Raw genomic sequence first — 21,904 nt, forward strand, 5'->3', positions numbered from 1 at the left:
AGAAAAAAGGCCCCCGGCTCTCCCGCCAGATGGTGCCCCAGCTCCAGCTGCCCAAGCCCCCTGCCCTGTCAGTCATGTACTCCTACCTGCATAGCCGCAAGATCAAGATCCTGGAGATATTTCACAAGGTGGGCCAGGGTGAGAACCAGAGAATCACCAGGGAGGAGTTCATCACGGCTGTAAAGGCAGTAAGTGCCACCTGCTTTCTCTGGATGGGCCTAAGTGGGCAGGATGTCCATGTACTCCCTCTTTGCCGCCCCCTGCTGGGTTCTGGTTCAACTGAGAAGTAGACATAAGGAGTGCAAACTGTCCGCCTTATTACTTATAAAGCCAGATTGGAAAATATGGATTAACTTGTGGCCAAATCAGATCCTTAAAATCTCCTCCCCACACCAGTCTGACATTGAAAGCCCCCACCTGAGTGGAAAGTCTGCAGAGTCAACCTCATAACCAGCCAGCTACCTTGGGGAATCCCTGTCTTGCACAGCAGACCCCAAAACTGAGATCAGAGAAAGCTGGTAGAGTGTCTCCAACTTTACTGGCATATAAATTACATGGGGGTCCTGTCAAAATGCAGCTTCTGACCCAGTACATCTGTGGGTCATCAAAAGATGCTGTATTTCTAATGAGCTCCTGGTGTTGCCTGCAGTACTGGTTCATGGACCACACTTTTACTTTCACTGGCTATTTATTAATGTAAATCAATTATAAATTTAAAAATCCAGTCTGTCTATCACACCAGCTACACATTTTGAGTGCTCAGTAGTCACATGTGGCAAGTGGCTCCTCTACTGGACTGCACAGATGTGGAACATTTCCATCATCATGGAAAATTTTATCGGCCTAGCAGAGGTCTGCAAACTGTGGCTCACAAGACAAGTCCAGCCTGCTTCCTGTTTTTTTAAATAAAGTTTTATTGGAACACAGTCACACTCATTCATCCTTGAATTGTCTGTGGCTGCTTTCATGCTACAATGGCACAGTTGAACAGTATGACACACTGTATAGCTAGCCAAATCTAAAATATTTACTGAGTTTTTTGTTTGTTTGTTTGTTTGTTTTATGAGATGCAATCTCACTCTGTCACCAGGCTGGAGTGCAGTGGCGCAATCTTGGCTCACTGCAACCTCCGCCTCCTGGGTTCAAGTGGCTTTCCTGCCTCAGACTCCCGAGTAGCTGGGACTATAGGCATGCACCACCACGCCCAGCTAATTTTTGTATTTTTAGTAGAGAAGGAGTTTCACCATGTTGGCCAGGATTGTCTCGATCTCTTGACCTTGTGATCCACCTGCCTCAGCCTCCCAAAGTGCTAGAATTACAGGTGTGAGCCACTACGCCTGGCCCTATCTGACTTTTTACAGAAAAAGCTTGCTAACCCTAGTCTAGATGAATTAAGTTTTTATATATTTTGAATGCAAGATACTTTACCCTGGCATGATGGCTCATGCCTGTAATCCCCCAACACTTTGGAAGGCCAAAGTCAAAAGATTGCTCGAGGCCAAGAGCTTGAGATCAGCCTAAGTAACATAGTGAGACCCCCATCTCTACAAAAAATTAAAAAGCTTAGCCCAGTGTGGTTGCACACACCTGTAGTCCCAGCTACATGGGAGGGTCAGATGGGAGGATCACTTGAGCCCAGGAGTTAGAGGCTGCAGTGAGCTATGATCACAACACTACACTCCAGACTGGGTGACAGAGCAAGATCCTGACTTAAAAGAAATCCAAACAACAACAACAAATACCTTAAACAACTTTAAGAAGTTGACTGTGATGTCTTTTGTGGCTTTAAATTATTACCAGTTTTCTCACACATGTTTTATGACATGTAATTATCTCAACAACATTTCAAAGCATTTAAAGATAATGGTATTTAATCTCCATAACCCAAAGGTTAAATAATTACATTCTTTAGCACCAGGAGAGTTTTTTTTTTTTTTTTTTTTTTTTGAGACGGAGCTTCGTTCTTGTCGCCCAGGCTGGAGTGCAATGGTGCAGTCTTGGGTCACTGCAAACTCCCTCTCCCTGGTTCAAGGGATTCTCTTGCCTCAGCCTCCCGGGTACTGGGATTATAGGCATATGCCACCATGCCTGGCTAATTTTGTGTTTTTAGTAGAGATGGGGCTTCACTATGCTGGCCAGTCTTATCTCGAACTCCTGACCTCAGGCATTCCACCCGCCTTGGCCTCCTAAAGTGCTGGGATTACAAGCATGAGCCACCACGCCCGGCCAGCGCCAGGAGAGTTCTGATCTTACTTAAGGAACGTTCAAGGCTAGGCGCAGTGGCTCACGCCTGTTTACCTAGCACTTTGGGAGGCCGAGGCAGGAGGATCACTTGAGGCCAGGAATTTGAGTAAAGTTCAGTGAACAATGACTATTGTCTAAAGAAACTGAAGAACAAAATCATATTTCCTTTACAACTTTTCTTCTTGAATATCCAATGTTGCTGGCAAGCATTATACACTTCCAGAGTTGCTCATTGTCCTTAAAAGAGTGAGGTGTATAGTATTCTTGATCCCATTTTCCAGGAATTAAGGGAGATTTATGTGTTACTTGTAGACAGGGATGATCCATATGTGAAATCATGCTTCACATCCAGGATGGTAGATGCTGCCATTGAGACTGGTAGGAAGTGGGGTGGGACCCTAGAGGAAGAAGTAACCCACTCTATAAAGATGGTGACATCTGGACTGGACTTTGAAGGAGGGATGGGAGTTTTTCAGGCAGAGAAGAGGAACTGCCTGAGCAAAGGCAAAGGTAAGAAAGGACCAGGAAAGGGCTCTGAGCTCCTGCAGCAGGGACCTTGGGTATAGTAATGAGTGGTTGAGGATGAAACTGGAAGCAGGATGGGGATCTGAGGAGGCTGGTAAGGCCTTGGCCATCAGGGCAGGATGTTTAGATGGGAGCCTGCTAGTCTCAAGGCCTCTGTCTCCTCAGGTCGGAGTCCCTCTGAAGAACCAGGAGGTGGAGGATATAGTGATCTACCTCAGCTCTCTTGGGAAGCACAACACCATCACCATGGACATCCTGGCCAATACCTACAAGCAGTGGTCTATGGCTCAGCAAAGGAGCAGCCTGGCCACTGCAAGGAAGCGTGCGTACCCCTCCCTGTCCTGTGCCTCCACCTCCCCGTCCTGGGAGCGAGCATGGTGCAGGAAGCCTTGGCCTCTCCTCCAAACTCACTTCCTCAGTGTGTTCCCCAGTTTGGGCTGACTGTGGTTTGGCCAAGCCTCTGGAAATTTTCAGGCCCAGAGATTAAGTAAGGAGTAGATATTCCCTTGAGTGCCCAGCTACCACTGTGTCCATTCAAAGACAAATGAGTCCCTGCCCTTGTTCTTAGCGGAGGATACTCAGCCCACCAGAGCCCACCTGAGAGGCTGAGAACTGACCCAAATGGCAAGCCTTTCCAGAGACATTTATGTGTATGTGGGTCCAAGGCCTCCTCACTATTAATCCATACCTTATTGATAAAATTCTTGTTCAGAACCAGAATTAGCACGTTTACAGTTTACTGGAAAGTATATTTTGGTATTCTGCTATCAGGGGTATTATAGCAGGGTTGCTGTGAACAGTTGTAAAGGTTGTGCATGGCTCAAGTTCCATCTGCCAAGCAATACACTTGTGGGGCCACATCTGCCCAGACAAGGCACAGAGGCAAATTAGAAATGGACTTGCTAAAGCTCTGGCTGTTAATTTACTCTACAACACAAAGGTGCATTGTATAATATTTCTTTATATCTTAGTACCATTCTTGTAGTAAACAAACAAAAAAGAACAATTACAACCACCCACCCATTCCAGCACCCTTCCCAAACATAGCCACAGCTTTGTTTTTCTAAATGAAACAAATCTTGCTCTGTTCCTGTCCACCAGGTTGGCACGAATTTAATCTCATGCATGTTTGGAGCGTCCTTGTCCTCCCTGAGTCACACAGGAGCCCTGGAGGAGGCAGTGGAGGGGTTTCCTAACAATGCTAAAGATCCGGGGTGAGGCCATTCGAGTTTACGGTCACACCAAGTGGAGTTACTCAGCATCTTCACTGGAGTGGCTCATTTGGGAACAGCAGGCAGCTCAGAGCATCCATTCCTCAGTCCTCTGGGAGATTTTCAATGTCCAGTCTCAACCAGCTGCCCTGCAGAGAAACCATCACCTCCCAAGCAGGGTCTCTGCCTCTGTCAGAGCTCAGGGAACCTTAGCACCCCAACAGTCGCCTCCTGCATGTATCACCACCCCAACAGTAGTAATCTCCTTTATGTCCAGCACATTTTTAAGGTCGCCTCGAGTTGGGCTGCTTTCCCTCTGATACTCTTTGTGCCTTTTTATTATAAATTACCAAGCTCATCGCTATCTGTGTAGCTGGCTGCAAGTCATTTGAATGACCACAGTGTGCTGTGATGCATATTTGCAGCAGAGATATTTTGGGGCCTGTTACTTCCCAGTAAGTAAACACAAAGCCAAACAGCAGACATTTGCTCTCATGGTGCTATTTTGGCATCATCACTGAGTTCTTTTGCCCTGGTGGGCAACAGTGGGTAAGATGGGTAGACTGGGGTGTGTAAGAATTAAAGAAAGAGGAAAGAAACATGAAAGGTGGCTCAATAGTCAAGTACAGGTTTATTTCAGAGAAAACAAACCTGAGAGGGGCTGCTGGCTGAGTTAGGTCAGAGCCACACTCTCTTACAGACTAAGAGTTTTTAAAGATTCAGTGTGGGAGAGTTTATCAGAGGTGTGGACTGCTTCTGTGTCTCTTTGTTGGGCTTATCTGGGAGGGAGAGTTGTGTGTCTGTTTCCATCTTTCTGCAGCTGCAGGCATATCCCCCAAGTCTGCTTTTAGCTTCCCTATCTTAGTGCACCTGAAGGGAAAGGAATGTGCTTATTAAGGCCCACTGTTTTACTGGGGCCCATTGTATGAGGGTGAAGTTTGGCAGTCACCCAATAGACTTTCCCCCACCTCCCTCTGTGCCCAAGCTGTCTTATCTGTGTTTTACCGTCTGCTGTTTCTGGCTGCTCATAGTTAGAAGAGAAGTGATTTCCTTGAAATGCATGAGGCTAGAAAGGGAGCTGAAACTTAAAGTGGCGGTGTTTGTCCCTGGTGACGGTGCTCCTGCTCTGTCAGGGTGTCTCTCACTTTGTCTAAAGAGGCAAGAGTTTGAGTGTCTTGGCAGGGGTGCCTTCTTCCAGTAGTTCTTCTTGCAGTAGCTCGTCTTCATTCTTGCAGAATGATCTCAGTTTATCCTTCATGTCCGCAGAGGTCACAATTGCTATTCCTGCTTTACGAGGAGGAAGCTGGAGCTCAGAGAGGCTGAGCCACTTGTTCACAGCCTCAATAGAAGGTGGTAAGGTTAGGATATTATTTCAGCTTGAGACAATGAAGGTCTGAACCAGGGCAGGGACAATGGGATTCTTTCATTCATTAGAATCTTTGTTGAGCAACTACTGTGTGCCCCTTCTAGAAACCGGGAACACAGCAGTGGGCCAGCCAAAGCGCCAGCTTTCAATGAGCTTGCACCTAAAGGGCTGGTGGTCAGGGAAGGCCTCTCTGAGAAGCAGACATTGGAGCCGACATCTGAGTGAATGACAGGAATTAGTCTTGGGGGAAGTGCAATCTAGGCAGATAGAACTGTGAAGGCAAAGGCCCTGGGGTAGGAAAGCTTGCAAGAGACAGAAGGTGATGAAGGTGGCTAGGTGGAATGGGTGAAGGGTGAATTGTATGCCATGGACCAGGTGGGAAGGCAGCTGAGGCCAGACGGTGCAGCAGGGCCTTGTAGCCCAGGGAAAGGACTCTGGGTTTTGGTCTAAGTGCTGTGGGAAGCCAAGGGAATGAGGCGATCTCGTCTGTCTATCTATCTATCTATCTATCTATCTATCTATCTATCTATCCATCCACCCACACATATCCAACATAAGGAGACCCATGCAGCGGGATCTCCTTATGTTGCCCAGGCTGGAGTGAAGTGGCTATTCACAGGTGTGATCATAGCTTACTGCAGCCTCGAATTCCTGGGCATAAGCAATCCTCCCACCTCAGCCTCCTGAGTATCTGGAACCACAGGCGTGCCACTGCACCCTGCTCTATATATGTATATATTTATATATTTTTGGGACGGAGTCTTGCTCTGTCGTCCAGGCTAGAGTGCAGTGGTGTGATCTCTTCTCACTGCAACTTCCACCTCCCATGTTCAAGCAATTCTCCTGTCTCAGCCTCCTGAGTAGTTAGGATTACAGGCACATGCCACTGCACCCGGCTAATTTTTGTATTTTTAGTAGAGACGGGGTTTCACCATATTGGTCAGGCTGGTCTCAAACTACTGACCTCAGCTGATCCATTTGCCTCGGCCTCCCAGAGTGCCCTGCTCTATATTTTTGTTTGCTTGTTTATTTTTGAGACGGAGTCCGGCTCTGTCACCCAGGCTGGAGTGTAGTGGCGTGATCTCAGCTCACTGCAACATCCAGGTCCTGGGTTCAAGTAATTCCCCTGCTTCAGCCTCCGGAGTAGCTGGGACTACAGGCACGTGCCACCACGCCTGGCTAATTTTTTGTATTTTTAGTAGAGATGGGGTTTCACAATGTTACCCAGGATGGTCTCGATCTCCTGACCTCATGATCCACCCTCCTCAGCCTCCCAAAGTGCTGGGATTACAGACGTGAGCCACCGCACCTGGCCATACTCTATATTTTTTAAAGATCCTATTTGCTGCTTGGTGAGACAGGGTGACAGGACAAGAATGGCAGCCAGAGGGCTGGGGTTGGTGCGGTAAGGGACGCCATTAATGGAGATGGAGAGGAGGGCCACATCTAAGGTACAGCTCAGGTGGGCACTGCCCAGATGTGTGGGAAGGGAGCAGAGGGTTGGCCTGATGCCTGCTGGGTGACACTGGATAACTGCTTGGCAGGTTCCGTGGCTCGGCACCTTCTTAGTCCCTCCTTCCTTCATCTTTTCCCTCCGACTCTAGGTTATATCTTGGTTAAGCACAGAGATTCCCTGAAGGGTCCGCTCAAGAAGCAGGAGGTGGATTCAGCCCCACAGCTTCCCAAAGTGGACCTGCTGACGGTGCCTGCAGTCGACACACAGATGGAGGCGCGGCCCATGACCCTGGAGGAGATGGAGGAAGTAGGCAAGCGGTACCGCGAGCGGCAGCGACAGCACAAGGTACCTCGCCAGCCCAAGGAGGGCATGCGGCTTGGGGATGAGCAGCTGGGGTTCAGATCACTGCAGTAGCATCACCCGCTGGCTGCAGAACCCTGGGGAGGGGGGTCTTCACCTCTACAACCACCCCTTCTTCACGTCCCTCACCTGTAAAATAAGAATACCCGCCTCCTGAGTTTTTTCTAGTAAGATCCTGTTTCTGAAAGTATCACGTTCCCCCCCCCATTCTTTAATTATGACTTTTCATCCTGAGACCGGGCCTGCATTTTCATCACAGCTGGAATCCAGGCAGCTGGCACAGGGCCTGGCCCTGGGTAGACTCTCCAGAAATACATGGCAAATGAAGGAAGGATTGATTGCATGAATTAGCTTGTCCAGTAAACATTTGTTGAGAGCCTACCATGTGCCAGGCACTCTTCTGGGCGTTGTAGTAAGCCTAACAGTCCCTGCCTCTAGGAAGCTGACAGTCTAGTAAGGGAGGCAGACAACATCAATACAATACTACATATAAATATTCATATATAATATAGGCTTGGAGTGGTGTCTTGCACCTGTAAGCCCCGCACCTTGAGAGGCCAAGGTACTGAGAGGACTGCTTGAGCCCAGAGTTCGAGGCCATCCTAGGCAACATAGGGAGATCCTGTCTCTACAAAAAAATTAAAAAGTTAGCCTAGTGTGATGGCATGTGCCTGTGGTCCCAGCTACTCAAGAGGCTGAGGTGAGAGGATTGCCTGAGCCCAGAAGGTTGAGACTGCAGTAAGCTAAGATCGTACCACTGCACTCCAGCCTAAGGGAAAGAGCAAGATCGTGTCTCAAAAAAAAAAAAAAAAGTATATACAGGCCAGGTGCAGTGGCTCACGCCTGTAATCCTAGCACTTTGGGAGGCCAAAGTAGGAGGATCACTGGAGGCCAGGAGTTTGAGACCAACCTGGGCAATATAGCAAGGCCCCGTCTCTGCAAAAAGTTTTTAAAAAATTAGCCAGCGTGGTGGCGTGTGCCTGTGGCTCCACCTACTGAAGAGGCTGAGGCCAGAGGATGGCTTGAACCTGGGAGGTCAAGGCCGCAGTGAGCTATCATTGCACAATGCACCCCAGCCCAGGCTACAAAGTGAGACCATGTCTCTAAAAAAAAAAAAAAAAAAAAAAAAAAAAAAAAAAAAAAAAAAAAAAAAAATTAATTAATACAAATATATGTATATAAAAAATTAAAAATACACATTTGTAGTTATACCTACAATATTTGTATTTGTACCTATAATAAAATGGCAGATATTGCTAAGTGCTATATCTACTAAGATTTGATTCAGTTGCTTGACAAGAAAACCCAAAATGTTTGAGCAGGGACCGGCAAAGTTCCCCTGTAAAGGGCCAGATAGTAAACATTTTAGGCCTGGTGAGCCATATGTTGTCTGTCGCAACTACTCAGCTCTGCTATTGCAGCAGGAAAGCAGCCACAGACAGCACCTTAACAAATGAGTGTGGCTGTGCTCCAACAAAATTTTATTTATAAAAACAGCTGGTGGGCCAGATTTGGCCCATGGGCTGGTCTTTGCTGATTCTGGTGTTAGAAGCTTTAAAAGATAGGTTTTTTTTTTTCCTTGTTAAAAAACAAGGTGGTGGCAGCCAACAAAAGCAGCTATCTGCTCCGCCAGCCTCCTCCTATCTTAGCTCGTGGCTTTCACCTCAAGGTTACAGATGGTTGCTCCTAATTTAAATTCCCATGCAGCCAAACACTCAAATGTCACTTTTCTTTTCTTCTCTTTTCTCCTCTTCTCTTCTCTTCTTTTTTTTTTTTTTTTTTTTTTTTTTTTGAGATGGAGTCTCACGCTGTTGCCCAGGCTGGAGTGCAGTGGCGCGATCTCGGCTCACTGCAAGCTCCGCCTCCTGGGTTCACGCCATTCTCCTGCCTCAGCCTCCTGAGTAGCTAGGACTACAGGCGCCCGCCACCGCGCCCGGCTAATTTTTTTTGTATTTTTAGTAGAGACGGGGTTTCACTGTGGTCTCGATCTCCTGACCTTGTGATCCGCCCGCCTCGGCCTCCCAAAGTGCTGGGATTACAGGCTTGAGCCACCGCGCCCGGCCTCTTCTTTTCTTTTTTTGAGACAGTCTCACTGTAGTGCCCAGGCTGGAGTGCAGTGACTTGATCTTGGCTCACAGAAGCCTCAACTTCCTAGGCTCAAGCCATCCTTCCACCTCAGCCTCCTGAGAAGCTGGGACTACAGGCGTGTGCCACCATGCCCAGCTACTTTTTGCTTGTAGAAACAGGGTTTTGCCACATTGCCCAGACTGATCTCGGACTCCTGGGCTCAAGTTATCCTCCTGCCTCGGCCTCCCAAAGTGCTGGGATTACAGGTGTGAGCCACCTTGTGGCCTTGTGAATGTCATTTTTCAATAGGACACCTCTAGGGCATGTGTACTGTGTTTTACTGTATATATTACACAATCATGTGTGCACACCTGCACACCCATCAACAGGGCTGTGACTTCAGAACCTGAGCTTCCAAACCTGAAGTCTTCACTGACTTCAGAACCGGAACTGCAGCCCCACTGGACATTGGTTGCCATCACCCCTCGTGGGGACCTCGCAGGGGAGAGGTCGATGAGGCACTGCATGTACCTTCTTCTGGCCAGGAGGAGGGATACAGGCAAGAGAATGACAAGCCTCTTTCTGCTTCCTTCGCAGCTCATGATCCCCTCCATCCAGTACACGGAGCAGTGCCGCCTGGTGCGCTGTGGGAATCGGCACTTTGATGAGCACTGCCTCCCGTCCACCATCCACGGGGATATGAGGGAGCTCATTGACTCGACCCGCAGGCACAACTTTCTCGTCTACCTGCAATGCTGGAAGCTCTGTGAGTCCTATGGCCTCCCGCTGACGGAGGACATCCTCATGAAAGGTAAGGGCCTCGGTGGCTGGCCCTAGGAAGATGCCAAGGGAACCCCAGAGCCGGGGCGAGGGTGATGCCACCCAAGGCACCCATGCAGCCATTCAAGCCACTATAGTCTCTGGTGGTGACACTGGGAATAAGGCAGAGTGGGGGCGTGGAGGAGAAGAGGAGGAGCCCAGTCTGTTTTGCTGCTAGATGGGATTTCCAGAACACAAGGCCTGGAGGTCTGGGTTCCACAACTGAGATTGGAGGTCTGGATTCTGGAACCCTAAGCTTGGTGAACCAAAAGCTCATCCTAGAGTAGAAAGCCCCAAGGACAGGAGTTCTGAGTGAGAAAGCCCTGAGGTTGAACATAAAGGAAGAGTTGTAATAGTCAAGAGGGAGATTTGATAGAAATGATAACTGCTATCGAAACAAAGCCTTTCTCTAGGCCAGGCTGTTGCTTGGTTCTTCTGCAACAAGCAGTGGGGTACAAATGCACCTGGAGACAGGACCTGCTGAAGCCCTGAGATTTCCACACTGCTTCTACCCTCTGCTTGGGTGGAGTATGCGTTTTCATACATCCAAGCTGGTCTGAGCCCACTGTGTCTCTGAGGGGTGAGCACTTCTAATATGTGGGAGTGAAGAAGGGCCCAGCCCTAACATGTCAATTTAGCAATGCCTGCATTCCAAACTCGTGAATTGGTGAATGTATAAATTTGTTTTGTTTTGTTTTAAAATGGAGTCTTCTCTGTCACCCAGGCTGGAGTGTAGTGGTGCGATCTCAGCTCACTGCAACCTCCACCTCCTGGGTTCAAGCAATTCTCCTGCCTTGGCCTCCTGAGTAGCTGGGATTACAGGTGTGCACCACCATGCACAGCTAATTTTTGTATTTTTAGTAGAGACAGGGTTTCACCATGTTGGCCAGGCCGGTCTTGAACTCCTGACCTCAGGTGATTCACCTGCCTTGGCCTCCCAAAGTGCTGGGATGACAGGCATGAGCCACCACGCCCAGCCTGGTGAGTGTATAAATTTAATGGGCAGGATCTTCTCTGTGCTTTAAAAACATGAAGGAGCAAGCTGCACTTGGGGGCAGAGGTTTTCTCCTCGGGACCTCTGCCTAGGAAGGAACTTTGGCCATACTGGGAAATGTAGCTTTCTGAGAAAGGAACACGCCACACAGGCAATGGTGTGACTTATGTGAGAACTAGACTTTACAGTCACAATTGATTATTACTGTCTTTTTCCCAAGAGGGAGGGAAACAAGTGCTGAATTTATAGGGCCTTGGGTCTTCTTAGATTAGTTTGCTAGGGCTCCCATAACAAAATACCAGTCTGTGGACTGGGCTGCTTCCACAACAGGAATTTATTTTTCACCATTCCGGAGGCTGGAGGTCCCAGATCGAGGTGCCAGCAGGGCTGATTTCCAAGGCCTCTCTCCTTGGCTGGCAGATGGCTGCCTCCTTGCTGCCTCCACACAGTTTTTTCTCCGCACATGCACACCTGGTGTCTCTCTTGTGTGTCCACATTTTCTCTTATAAGGACACCAGTCAAATTGGATTAGGACCCACCCATGGACAGCCTCGTTTTAGCTTGATCATCTCCTTCAATACTTTATCTCCAGGCTGGGCACAGTGGTTCACCCCAATAATCCCAGTACTTTGGGAGACCAAGGTGGAAGGATAGCTTGATCCCAGGAGTTCAAGGCTGTAGTGAGCTATGATCATACCACTGTACTCCAGCCTGAGTGACAGAGCCAGACCCTGTCTGGAAAAAAAAACAAAAAAACAAAAAAACACCAAAATCTCCAAATGAAGTCACATCTTTTTTTCTTTTTCCCCCCTCAATGGTCACATTCTAGCAAGGTGAAGTGGCTCGCGCCTATAATCCCAGCACTTTGGGAGGCCAAGGTGGGTGGATTGCTTGAGCCCAGGAGTTCGAGAACAGCCTGGGCAACATGGCAAAACTCCATCTCTGCAAAAAATACAAACATTCATCAGGCATGGTGGCATGTGCCTGTAATCTCAGCTACTCAGGAGGCTGAGGTAGGAGGATCGGTTGAGCCCGGGAGGTCAAAGTTGCAGTAAGCCGAGATCACACCACTGCACTCCAGCCTAGACGACAGAGCGAGACCCTTTCTGTCTCTCTCTCATACACACACACATGCACACACACATCACATTCTAAGGTATAAGGATTAGAATTACAACATATGAATTTTAGGGAGACACAATTTGGCCCATAACAAGTGTATACAGGAGAATGTGGTCAGAGGCTCTCAGGAACACAGGCAAGCAACTTCAGTGGTCATTGTCTCCTACGCGTGCTGCCTGGGCTGGGAGGGCAGAGACAGAAGGAGATCCTACAGCTCTGGATGCTGACTTTTCACCAAAACATCCCTCCTTCTTCCTTCCTTGGGGAGCCTCACCTTTTCGGATTATTTACGCCATGGTCTTACGCAGTGGTGGAGCTGCAGCTCTGTCTTCTGAAATGCAGGCCGGCTTGCCATGTGCCCCGGACCGCTCCTCTGGGTTAGGTCTTCCCCTGTGTGCCTCCTTTGTCCGTCCCCACCAGAACATCAAGCTCCCCCCACCCTTTATTTTATTTTATTTTTTTGAGAGATGGGATCTTGCTTTATTGCCCAGGCTGATCTCAAACTCCTGGGCTCAAGCGATCTTCCCACCTCAGCCTCCCAAAGTACTGGGATTACAGGAGTGAGCCACTGCATCCACCCCTGGCTTTTGCTAGCTGCTGGGTTCCTACATGAGTGAGCTTCACCTCTCTGCAGGATCTCATGTTCACGGGCACACAGGAGCATCCTGTGGGTAGGACTAGGCCCAAATCCATCTCTGACCACTGTCTTGGCCACTGGCTATTGGGTATCTTTATGACAGAGGCCTGATCTCCTGTAGGCAGAGAGGCTCAAATATCAGGACTTCCAGCTCTGTGTTCTAGACTAGACCTTGGTGGCTCAGACTCCAGGCCTCAAGCTCAGGAGCCAGAATTCTAAACAAGGTCTCCCCCTCCCCTGTGAATATAACTTTATTGGCTTTCCACCCTGGTTTTGGTGATAATACTTGCTCATTTGAATTTTTTGAAAACATAAAAATCTAAATTCCACCAGCCTGACTTGGCCCTTGTGAACCTTTTAGTGACCATCCTTTCACAAATCTCTTTTTCTTTTCCATTTATAGAAAATTATTTATATAACTCATTTTTAAATCATACTTTAAAAAATCATGTGTACCTTTTGAAAATATTAATGTTACATATCTCCCCCTTCCCTCTCCTTCTTTCTCACCTCCACAGCCCCTTCCCAACCCCCAAATAGCCAACATTAACTAGCTGGAGTGTAACTTCCATCACTTTTTCTAGAACATGAGCTTTCATGTGTTACCATCTTAAGACAAGCACTGCTCAATAGCTGCAGAAGGTGGAGACCCTGGCTCAGTATTTTTTATATTCAGCACATCTGAGAAAACTCTACCAAGGATCTCCATGAGATTAATTCAAGACAAGGAGAAAACTGCCACCAAACAAATCTAAGTGGGCCAGGCACAGTGGCTCATGCCTGTAATCCCAGCAGTTTGGGAGGCCGGGGTAGGTAGGATGGCTTGAGCCCAGGAGTTCCAGACCTGCCTAGGTAACATAGCAAGACCCCATCTCTACTAAAAATTTAAGAAATCAGCCAGGCATGGTGGTGCATGCCTGTGGCCCTGGCTACTCAGGAGGCTAAGGTAGGAGGGTCGCTTAAGCCCAGGAAGTTGAGGCTACAGTGAGCCATGATCTGTACTTTAGCCTGGGTGACAGAGTGAGCCCTTGCCTCAGAAAAACAAAACAAAACAGAAAATAGGTCTAAGTTAACCTCGTCAACTCTTGGTCAAATCCTCCTGCCTCCTGGGACAGCTCAGATCTCGTTGCACCCAGGCCTTCGGGGCTTTGTTGACCTGGTTATAAACAAGCCCTCCTCATCTGTAGTCCCCTGAGCCATATTGTCCCAAGGCCCCTTTCCTGGCATCACACTACAGCTATATGCACGTCACCCCTGGGGCAGTGGTTCAAAGGACTCCTCTGCATTATTTTTGCAACTTCCAGTGAATCTACAACTATTCAACAACAAAAAGTTACTATATAGATAAGAAGAAAATGTCTTAAAAATGTGAATTAACAAAACAAAACAAAAACAAAAAACACCTCATCTGACCCCAGAGGCTCAGGGAGGGATGGGCGGTCTGGATTGATGGCTGCAGATGCTTCTCTTGCTGTCCACAGCCTTGCTGTACCCAGGAGACAAGATCATTTTCCAGATGGACAAAGTGCGCCCCATCCGGCAGCCAGGAGGCTACTACTCTGACTGGAAGGTCTTTTCTCCGAATCTGGCTCTGCTCCGGTCCCAGGGCCCCAGCAAGTCTAAGAGGACTGACAAGCTAAGTTTCGGACCCTCTTTCCCCCTGCCTTGGCCTCCTGCCCCATTGCTGTCCTTTCAGTGCAGGGGCTGGAGGCTGGCATACCTGGGACGCCATGCTGTGCTTGTGTCTGCATCCTAGGGCAGCATCCCCCAACCTGACTGCTCAATGCAGACTGACCAGTCCCGGGTCACCCTGGGCGTGTGTCTCAGGATCACGGCCTGCTGGCCTCAGCTCCCATACAGCTACCCTCCTGACCCCAGTCCTGCACAATCGCAAGGTTTCTGGAAAAGATGAAAAAGAGAGCCTTCTTAGAGAACATGGTTGGAGGGAGGGCCTTCACAAATCCCCAGCCAGGTGTCAGGGCCCTGCAGAGAACAGGGGGCCGCCCTTTCTCTGCCCTGCCCCCTTGCAGCGGACACACCCCTTCTCTGGCAAGAGGTGGGCTTGCAGCTCCTAGGAGGAGAAAGGAATGTTTCCCTGGGACCTGCTCCCAGCCCTTTCGAGAGACCAACCTGAGTCTTCTCTAAGAAAACGGCCTCCTTTGGCACTCCAAAGCCTAAGCTACCCAGATTTGAGTCAAGCAGCAGGTGACAGCCCATGGGCAGCATCAGTGGGTGACTGCATCCCCGCAGAGGGAGGGCGCAGCATGGGCGGAGGAGAGCCCAGCTGGCCGGACAACAGGAGGTGGGAGGGGCCTGAACCTGCCCCTGCCCCTAGACCCCTGCCAGCTGCCCACTGGGTGTGTGGCCAGAATGCCTGCAGTGGGACACAGCGGGGCCCTGTAGAGATCAGACAGGCCTCCGGTTAAATGGACAAGGCACTTCTCTGAGCCTCAGCATCTTCATGTGTAAAGGGGCCTAGTAGCTCCTACCATACACTATGAGGATCAGATAAGAAAGAGCGTCAACATCTTAGCAGTGACAGCACTCAATCAATGATTGTTGTTGTTTTACCTTGCTCTGGTTGGGGCATCTTCAAGTGAAGGCGTAGGCCCAGGCCTGCAGGTGGGTCCTGTCCATGACATGGGCTGTGACTTCCTTCCGGCCCCGGGTGGCCCAGGAAGTGACTGGGAACCCAGGAAGGAGATTTTGGTCCGTGCTTAGGTAGGCCATAGCTAATAAAGGATAAAGAGAGTTCTCTTACCTCAAGGAGAGACATTGACTGTATCTTGCTTCTTAGGGTTATGAAAGATTTCGAGGTCAGATGGAGGCTGGGTGGGAAAGAGTGTTGTGAACCATTAGTGATATCTGTCAGGCTCAGGGTTGGAGGGGGAGGGGGTTAGATTTCACCGTCTTCGTCCTCAGGGCTGGGTTAAGCTCTGGAGTGAGGAGTGGGAGCCAGGGACCCCAAAAGGACTCGGGATTCGGCAGTGACTTGCTGAGCCTTCCTCATAACTACCCTGAGAGGTCTCTATTCTGGCCCATGAGAAAACGAAGGATAAGAAAGGGGACATGACTTGCCCAGGTCACCTGGCTGGATTCTGAGGCTAGGTCCAGCTGACCTAAGCCCACTGTGTTCCCCTGGAGCATGAAGGCACAGAGTCAGGGTCCACCTCAGGTGGAAGACATTTTTCTTTCAGAGCTCTGGTTTGAGACTTAGAAACGGGCCCACCCCTGCGGCCCCTGACCTACTCCCTAAAGCCCCATTGGCCTGGATTTCCACTCTCCTCACAAAATGCCTCTCTCTTCTCCACTAGGAAACCACCAAAGAAAAGCAAGAAAATGCACTTTAAGGAGTTTGAGGAATTTACCAGGTCTGTGGCAATCATCTAACTCCACAAGGAAGGAAGGTGGGAGGAGGCGCAGCTTCACCTGAGACAACTGGGACTCTGCGCTCCTGGCACAACAGCTGGGGCTCAGTGCCCTGGCCTGAGAGGCAGTAACACAACACAGAGAGGGCCAGGAGGCATCACTCTGGGGCTTTCCATGTGTCCACTCACTCAAATCCTCCCAACAGCCCTATGAAGTGACACTAAGCATATTCATTTTACACAGGAGGAAACTGAGGCAACAGAAAGGGCAAATATCATGCTCAGAGTCACACATCTATGAAGTGGTGGAGTACGGATCTGAACCCAGCTAGGGCGGCTCCAGGGGCCGTACTCCAAACACCACATTAAAATGCCTCCAGATAACAGATGGTGGCGCTTAAGGCTTTGAGTTTTAGAGGCGTTGGACAGGGAGTGAAGCCTGCACTTGGCCACTTGCTCAGGGTACAACGGCCTCTCCAGGCCTCTGGGTCCTCACAGGTGAGGTCGACAGGATAACAGCGCTGACCATATGGAACTGTGGGGAGGACTGAGGTGCTGAAGTGCTTGGCACGGGCTAAATCTCCGCTTTGGTCACAGTTAGTGGGCTCTGCGATGAAGCCTCAGCCCTGGCCTGTCTGCCATGACAACCATCCCTGTGTCTTCTTGTTCTCCAGGAAGCTGAAGGTGAGGAGGTCCAGCAGTCTGCAGCAAACCCACCCCAATTCCTTCTGGCCGGGTCACCTTCTGGATAAGCTGCAGCTCTACTTGCCCACTGTGGCCACAGACCGGAGCCTGGCGCTCTTCAGTTGTGTTCAACACCAGCCCCATGTCTACCCAGCCACCTACCACCCTGACCACTGGTGGCCCCTTAGGAACAAGAACTACATGACCCGCGCCTATTATGATGCTGCCAAGGTGTACTACATCAACTAGAGCGTGCCAGGTGTTGCCGGGCCCAGCCTTCCTGGGCCAGGAGCCGGTGCAGCCAGCGGCCCAGAGCCCAGACACAAGAGGAGTGTCAAAGAGTCAGACTAAAGAAATTCTTTCAAAGAGGGGTAGCCGGGGCCCAGTTCCCTCTAGACTCCAAGTGTCCAGTGTCTCAGAGGGTTGATGTGTCTAAGAAAGGACATACAGTTTTTGACTATTTCCCTCCCCTGACCTCTGCCCTTTCTAAATAAAGCAGGTTGGAGTTTTTCTCACGTCACCTGTGACCCAGCTAATGTGATTTCTTGCTCAGGAGCTGTGGCCGGGGGGGAAAACTTGAGCCTGGGGGAATACAGGCATATTCCCTGGGCTATTCCAGGGATGACTGCAGGCCACCTTCAGCCTCTTGTCCTGGGACCCCAGTGCCCACAGGGAAGCAGTGTGGGTACCCCTGTGCTCTCCTCTGTGAAGTGAGGTGGCAGCATGTCCCGTACCCCACAAAGACTGAGCCATCAGGTTACTGCTTCCAAATCTCTTGGGTCTTTGGAAACTGAGGGCAGGCTGTCTGGTTCATGAACCCTCCCAGTCAATGAACCCACTTGAACCGATCAAGACCTTTTCTTTCATGACACGCATCATGCAGGCTGCCATTAGCAGTGTGCTTCCCTGCTCCACATCCCATCTCACTACATACAGCCTGCAGGATAAGCACGATTCATGAGGTATGGAATAGCCACAGATGCAGCAGGGTTCTAGCCCCAACGCTACGGCTTGCCAGCTATGTGACCTCAGACATTCCACTTTTCTGGATCTCCTCAAACTTCCCATTCCCTTCATGCCCAAAACCTCACCATGGAGTTACTAACACACCCTTCTCACCCCTCTCTCATTCACTCATCAATACAATCCAGTTTAACTTCTGGCCCCTTCGGGTCCCTGGAACTACCCCTGTCAAGATCGCCAGTGACATCTGTACTGTGTTCCAGGAGTGGAATCTAGGAGGTTTTTTTTTTTTTGCTCCTGAAATTTGATTTTCAAAATAATCTTAAAAGCCAAGGGCCAGCTCGGTGGCTCACGCCTGTAATCCCAGCATTTTGGGAGGCCAAGGCGGGCAGATCGCCTGAGGTCAGGAGTTTGAGACCACAGTGACCAACATAGTGAGACCCCTGTCTCTACTAAAAATAAAAAAAATTAGTCGGGCGTGGTGGTGCACACCCATAATCCCAGCTACTACAGAGCCTGAGACAGGAGAATCACTTGGCCCCGGAACCTGGGAAGTGGAGGTTGCAGTGAGCCGAGATCATGCCACTCTATTGCACTCCAGCCTGGGCGACAAAGTAAGACTCCGTCTCAAAAAAAAAAAAAAAAAAAAAAGCTAAGCAAATCAAGAACAAGTTTAAAAGTTAGACAGTAGCTGGGCACAGCTACTCGGGAGGCTGAGGCGAGGACAAGAAGATCACTGAAGACCAGGAGCTGGAGACCAACCTGGCCAACACGATGAAACCATGGCTCTACACAACAACCAACAGAACAAAACAAGGTAGTTTAGAATAACGGTTAGAAGCGTGGAGCCTGGAGTAAAATCTCCAAAATTCTCCTTTCACATATGCAAAATAGAGACAATAATAGGGGTACATTATAGAATTGTGGTAGGCCTATGAACCCCATCGCATGTTAGCAGTTTCGATCTTATTACTATGTACTATGTAAATTCAGTGAGGGAATTTTGGGAAATCTGTCTTGTTCTCTCCTGACCACTAGGAGGTGCACTTCGGAGTAGAAGAAACACGACCGGAAATAGCCCAAACGCTAGATTGGCTTCAACTTCTGGCGGAAGTAGATTCCTCCCTACACCAGGTGTTAACTCAGAAAGAATTCCAAATTTCTACCTAGTGCCAAGGGCAGGGAGGATAAGTTTCCCTTTATACTCTTAGATGTTAATCTCTATTAAAACAGTTAAATTCGCCGGGCGCGGTGGCTCACGCCTGTAATCCCAGCACTTTGGGAGGCCGAGGCGGGCGGATCACAAGGTCAGGAGATCGAGACCACGGTGAAACCCCGTCTCTACTAAAAATACAAAAAATTAGCCGGGCGCGGTGGCGGGCGCCTGTAGTCCCAGCTACTCAGGAGGCTGAGGCAGGAGAATGGCGTGAACCCGGGAGGCGGAGCTTGCAGTGAGCCGAGATCGCGCCACTGCACTCCAGCCTGGGCGACAGAGCGAGACTCCGTCTCAAAAAAAAAAAAAAAAAAAAAAAAAAAAAAAAAAACCAGTTAAATTCGGCATTTTTGCAGCACCATTTCTTTCACGTGTCTTTTTTAAAGGACCCGGAGCCGGAAGTGCTTACCTTTTCCCTGCCAGGACCCAGAGGTTACCTCCCATCAGCACCGGCGCTCTCTTGTCCACTGTCTCTTTCTCGGCGCTTCTTTTTCTGGCTCGGTGAGTTTGTTTGTTTGTTTGTTTTTGTTTGTTTGCTTTTGAGACAGAATCTCACTCTGCTGCCCAGGCTGAAGTGCAGTGGTGCGATCTCAGCTTACTGCAGCCTCCTCTTCCCGGGTTCAAGCGATTCTCCTGCCTCAGCCTCCCAAGTAACTGGGGCTACAGGCGCCCGCCACCACGCCTGGCTAATTTTTGTATTTTTAGTAGAGAGTGGGTTTCACTATGTTGGCCAGGCTGGTCTCGAACGCCTGACCTCAAGTGATCCGCCCGCCTCGGCCTCCCAAAGTGCTGAGATTACAGGCGTGAGCCCCCGCGCCCGACCTGGGTGAGTCTTAATCCGGGTGTGTACCCTGGTAAGGAGGCCTTCCCTACCACTGTGTGTCTGTGGGTATTGTCGGCTTGCTGGAGCGCCTACAGGAACAGAGTGAAGCAGGCAGCGGGGACCGGGGCGGGGGCAGTGGTTGGGCTTTGCGTCCGTTGACGAAAAGAGTCAAACTGTGTGAAGTATTTGAAGAGACTTATTCTGAGTCCAGTATAAGTGACCATGGCCCGTGACACAGCCCTCAGGAGGTCCTGAGAACATCTGCCCAAGGTGGTTGGGGTGCAGCTTGGTTTTGTACATTTTAAGGAGGTGTGTTGCGGGGGCCTGGGCCAGGCTATTGTTAGGTTTGACAATTGGTCAAGTTTGTCCAAAGACCTGGAAGCAACAAAAAGGAATGCCTGGGTTCAGAAAAGCGGTTGTGGAGACCAAGATTCTTATTTATGCAGATGAATCCTCCAGGTGGCGGGCTTCAAAGAGACTAGATTGTAGGTGTTTCTTATCAGACCTGAAAAGGTGCCATACTCTTAGTGGAGTCTCTCCTGGCTCAGGGAGAAGACCTGGAAAGGGAGAGGGATTCACTACAGAACGTAGATTGTCCCAAGAGACAGCTTTACAGGGCCATGTCAGAATGTGTCAAAGAAATATATTTTTGAGTAAAGTACTTCTGTTTCTTTCAGGGCCTGCAGTCTGTCATGTGATGCTATACTAGAGTCAGGTTGAAATTTGGTATCTTATTGCTACAAAGTCTGTTTTGTCTGTCTTGGGATCGCTTTTAATGTTAATGCTGGTCAGCTGTGCCTGACTTCCATAGGGAGAAGGGCATAATGAGGCAAGTTTGACCCCGCATTTGGCCTGAACTAGTTTTTCAGGTTAACTTAGGAATGCCCTTGGCCAAGAGCAAGAGTCCATTCAGTTGGGTTGGGGGCTTAGAATTTAATTTTTGGTTTATACCGTGCTTACTGATGTTGGCCCACGTGCATTCGTTCATTGCCATGGCCCCACGCTCCTTTTCTTCTAGTCTGTGACCCTAGGGCTGCTATGGTGGGACTGAAAAAAAAAAAAAAAAAAAAAAAAAAAGATGGGGTGCAGGTCCGCTCACTCAGTTGTTAACAGAGATTCTGATAGTCAGGATCTCTGGGAATATAAAGATGAAACTTCCCCCTCGCCTTCAAGGATATCATGGGCCAGAAGGCAAAGTCGTTTTGAATAGTGGTTCGCTGAGTACCCACTCTGTGCCAATTGATGGCTGCAAAGAGAACAGAAGGGGTGCTGCTGTAGGAAATAAATGAATGGCTCGGAAGACCACACTGAGGAAGGTGTGAGTTGATACTGGAAGATCTCCAGGTTTGAGGCATCCTTAGAGGGATATGATGGTTTTGTGTGTGTTGAGGGTGTGGTAGCGCAGCAGCTCCCTGGGGAATTAGAAGGTTTTTTCTTTATTGACCGTTTACCCTGTGACAGGCACTGCAGGCATTCAGCGCACAGTGTCTTCTCCATTTTACAGGTGAGGAAAAGACGCAAGTTCAAGTAGATGGTCAAGGCCAGTACTACCGGAAGGACCATCTTGGGGTTCGGACACTGGCGGGGTGGGATTTGCTGCCCCTTGCAAATTGAGAGTATCTCGGGGTCAGTTTTGGTTTGCTCAGCTGTTGGCATTCTTTGGGCTCTGAGTGGGTGAGGTGACCCTTGACCTCCTGGGATCGCGTCTGGAGAGTGCCTAGTATTCTGCCAGCTTCGGAAAGGGAGGGAAAGCAAGCCTGGCAGAGGCACCCATTCCATTCCCAGCTTGCTCCGTAGCTGGCGATTGGAAGACACTCTGCGACAGTGTTCAATCCCTGGGTGGGAAAACCTCCTTCCAAGCCTCCTTCCAGGATTCTTCCTCACCTGGGGCTGCTTCTTTCCCAAAAGGCATCATGGCTGCCCTCAGACCCCTTGTGAAGCCCAAGATCGTCAAAAAAAGAACCAAGAAGTTCATCCGGCACCAGTCAGACCAATATGTCAAAATTAAGGTATGTGGTCCTGGGATGGAAATAGGTGTGGGGTGAAGAAAGA

General features: G+C 49.5%; 2 protein-coding genes and 1 non-coding gene across 3 annotated transcripts in view; all 3 read left to right on the top strand.

Annotated features, from left to right (window-relative positions):
• The window catches only part of EFCAB12 (EF-hand calcium binding domain 12), a 28,103-nt gene extending 10,735 nt beyond the window's left edge, over positions 1-17,368 (top strand). Inside the window, exons 3-9 of the mRNA XM_050781812.1 lie at positions 3-188; positions 2,935-3,091; positions 6,951-7,147; positions 9,827-10,040; positions 14,283-14,436; positions 16,116-16,172; positions 16,844-17,368. Of these exons, the coding sequence (XP_050637769.1) occupies positions 3-188; positions 2,935-3,091; positions 6,951-7,147; positions 9,827-10,040; positions 14,283-14,436; positions 16,116-16,172; positions 16,844-17,102 (1,224 nt within the window). The 3' untranslated portion in view covers positions 17,103-17,368. The remainder of the gene's footprint in view (positions 1-2; positions 189-2,934; positions 3,092-6,950; positions 7,148-9,826; positions 10,041-14,282; positions 14,437-16,115; positions 16,173-16,843) is intronic.
• MBD4 (methyl-CpG binding domain 4, DNA glycosylase) overlaps positions 1-21,904 on the top strand; it is a 332,365-nt gene that overhangs the window by 23,180 nt on the left and 287,281 nt on the right. The window lies entirely within an intron of this gene.
• On the top strand, positions 21,541-21,679 carry LOC126949518 (small nucleolar RNA SNORA7). The gene has a single exon (XR_007723797.1). It is a non-coding gene; the product is annotated as a small nucleolar RNA SNORA7 (small nucleolar RNA).

Source organism: Macaca thibetana, chromosome 2 (assembly GCF_024542745.1).
Source record: "Macaca thibetana thibetana isolate TM-01 chromosome 2, ASM2454274v1, whole genome shotgun sequence".
Classification (NCBI taxonomy): Eukaryota; Metazoa; Chordata; class Mammalia; order Primates; family Cercopithecidae; genus Macaca; species Macaca thibetana.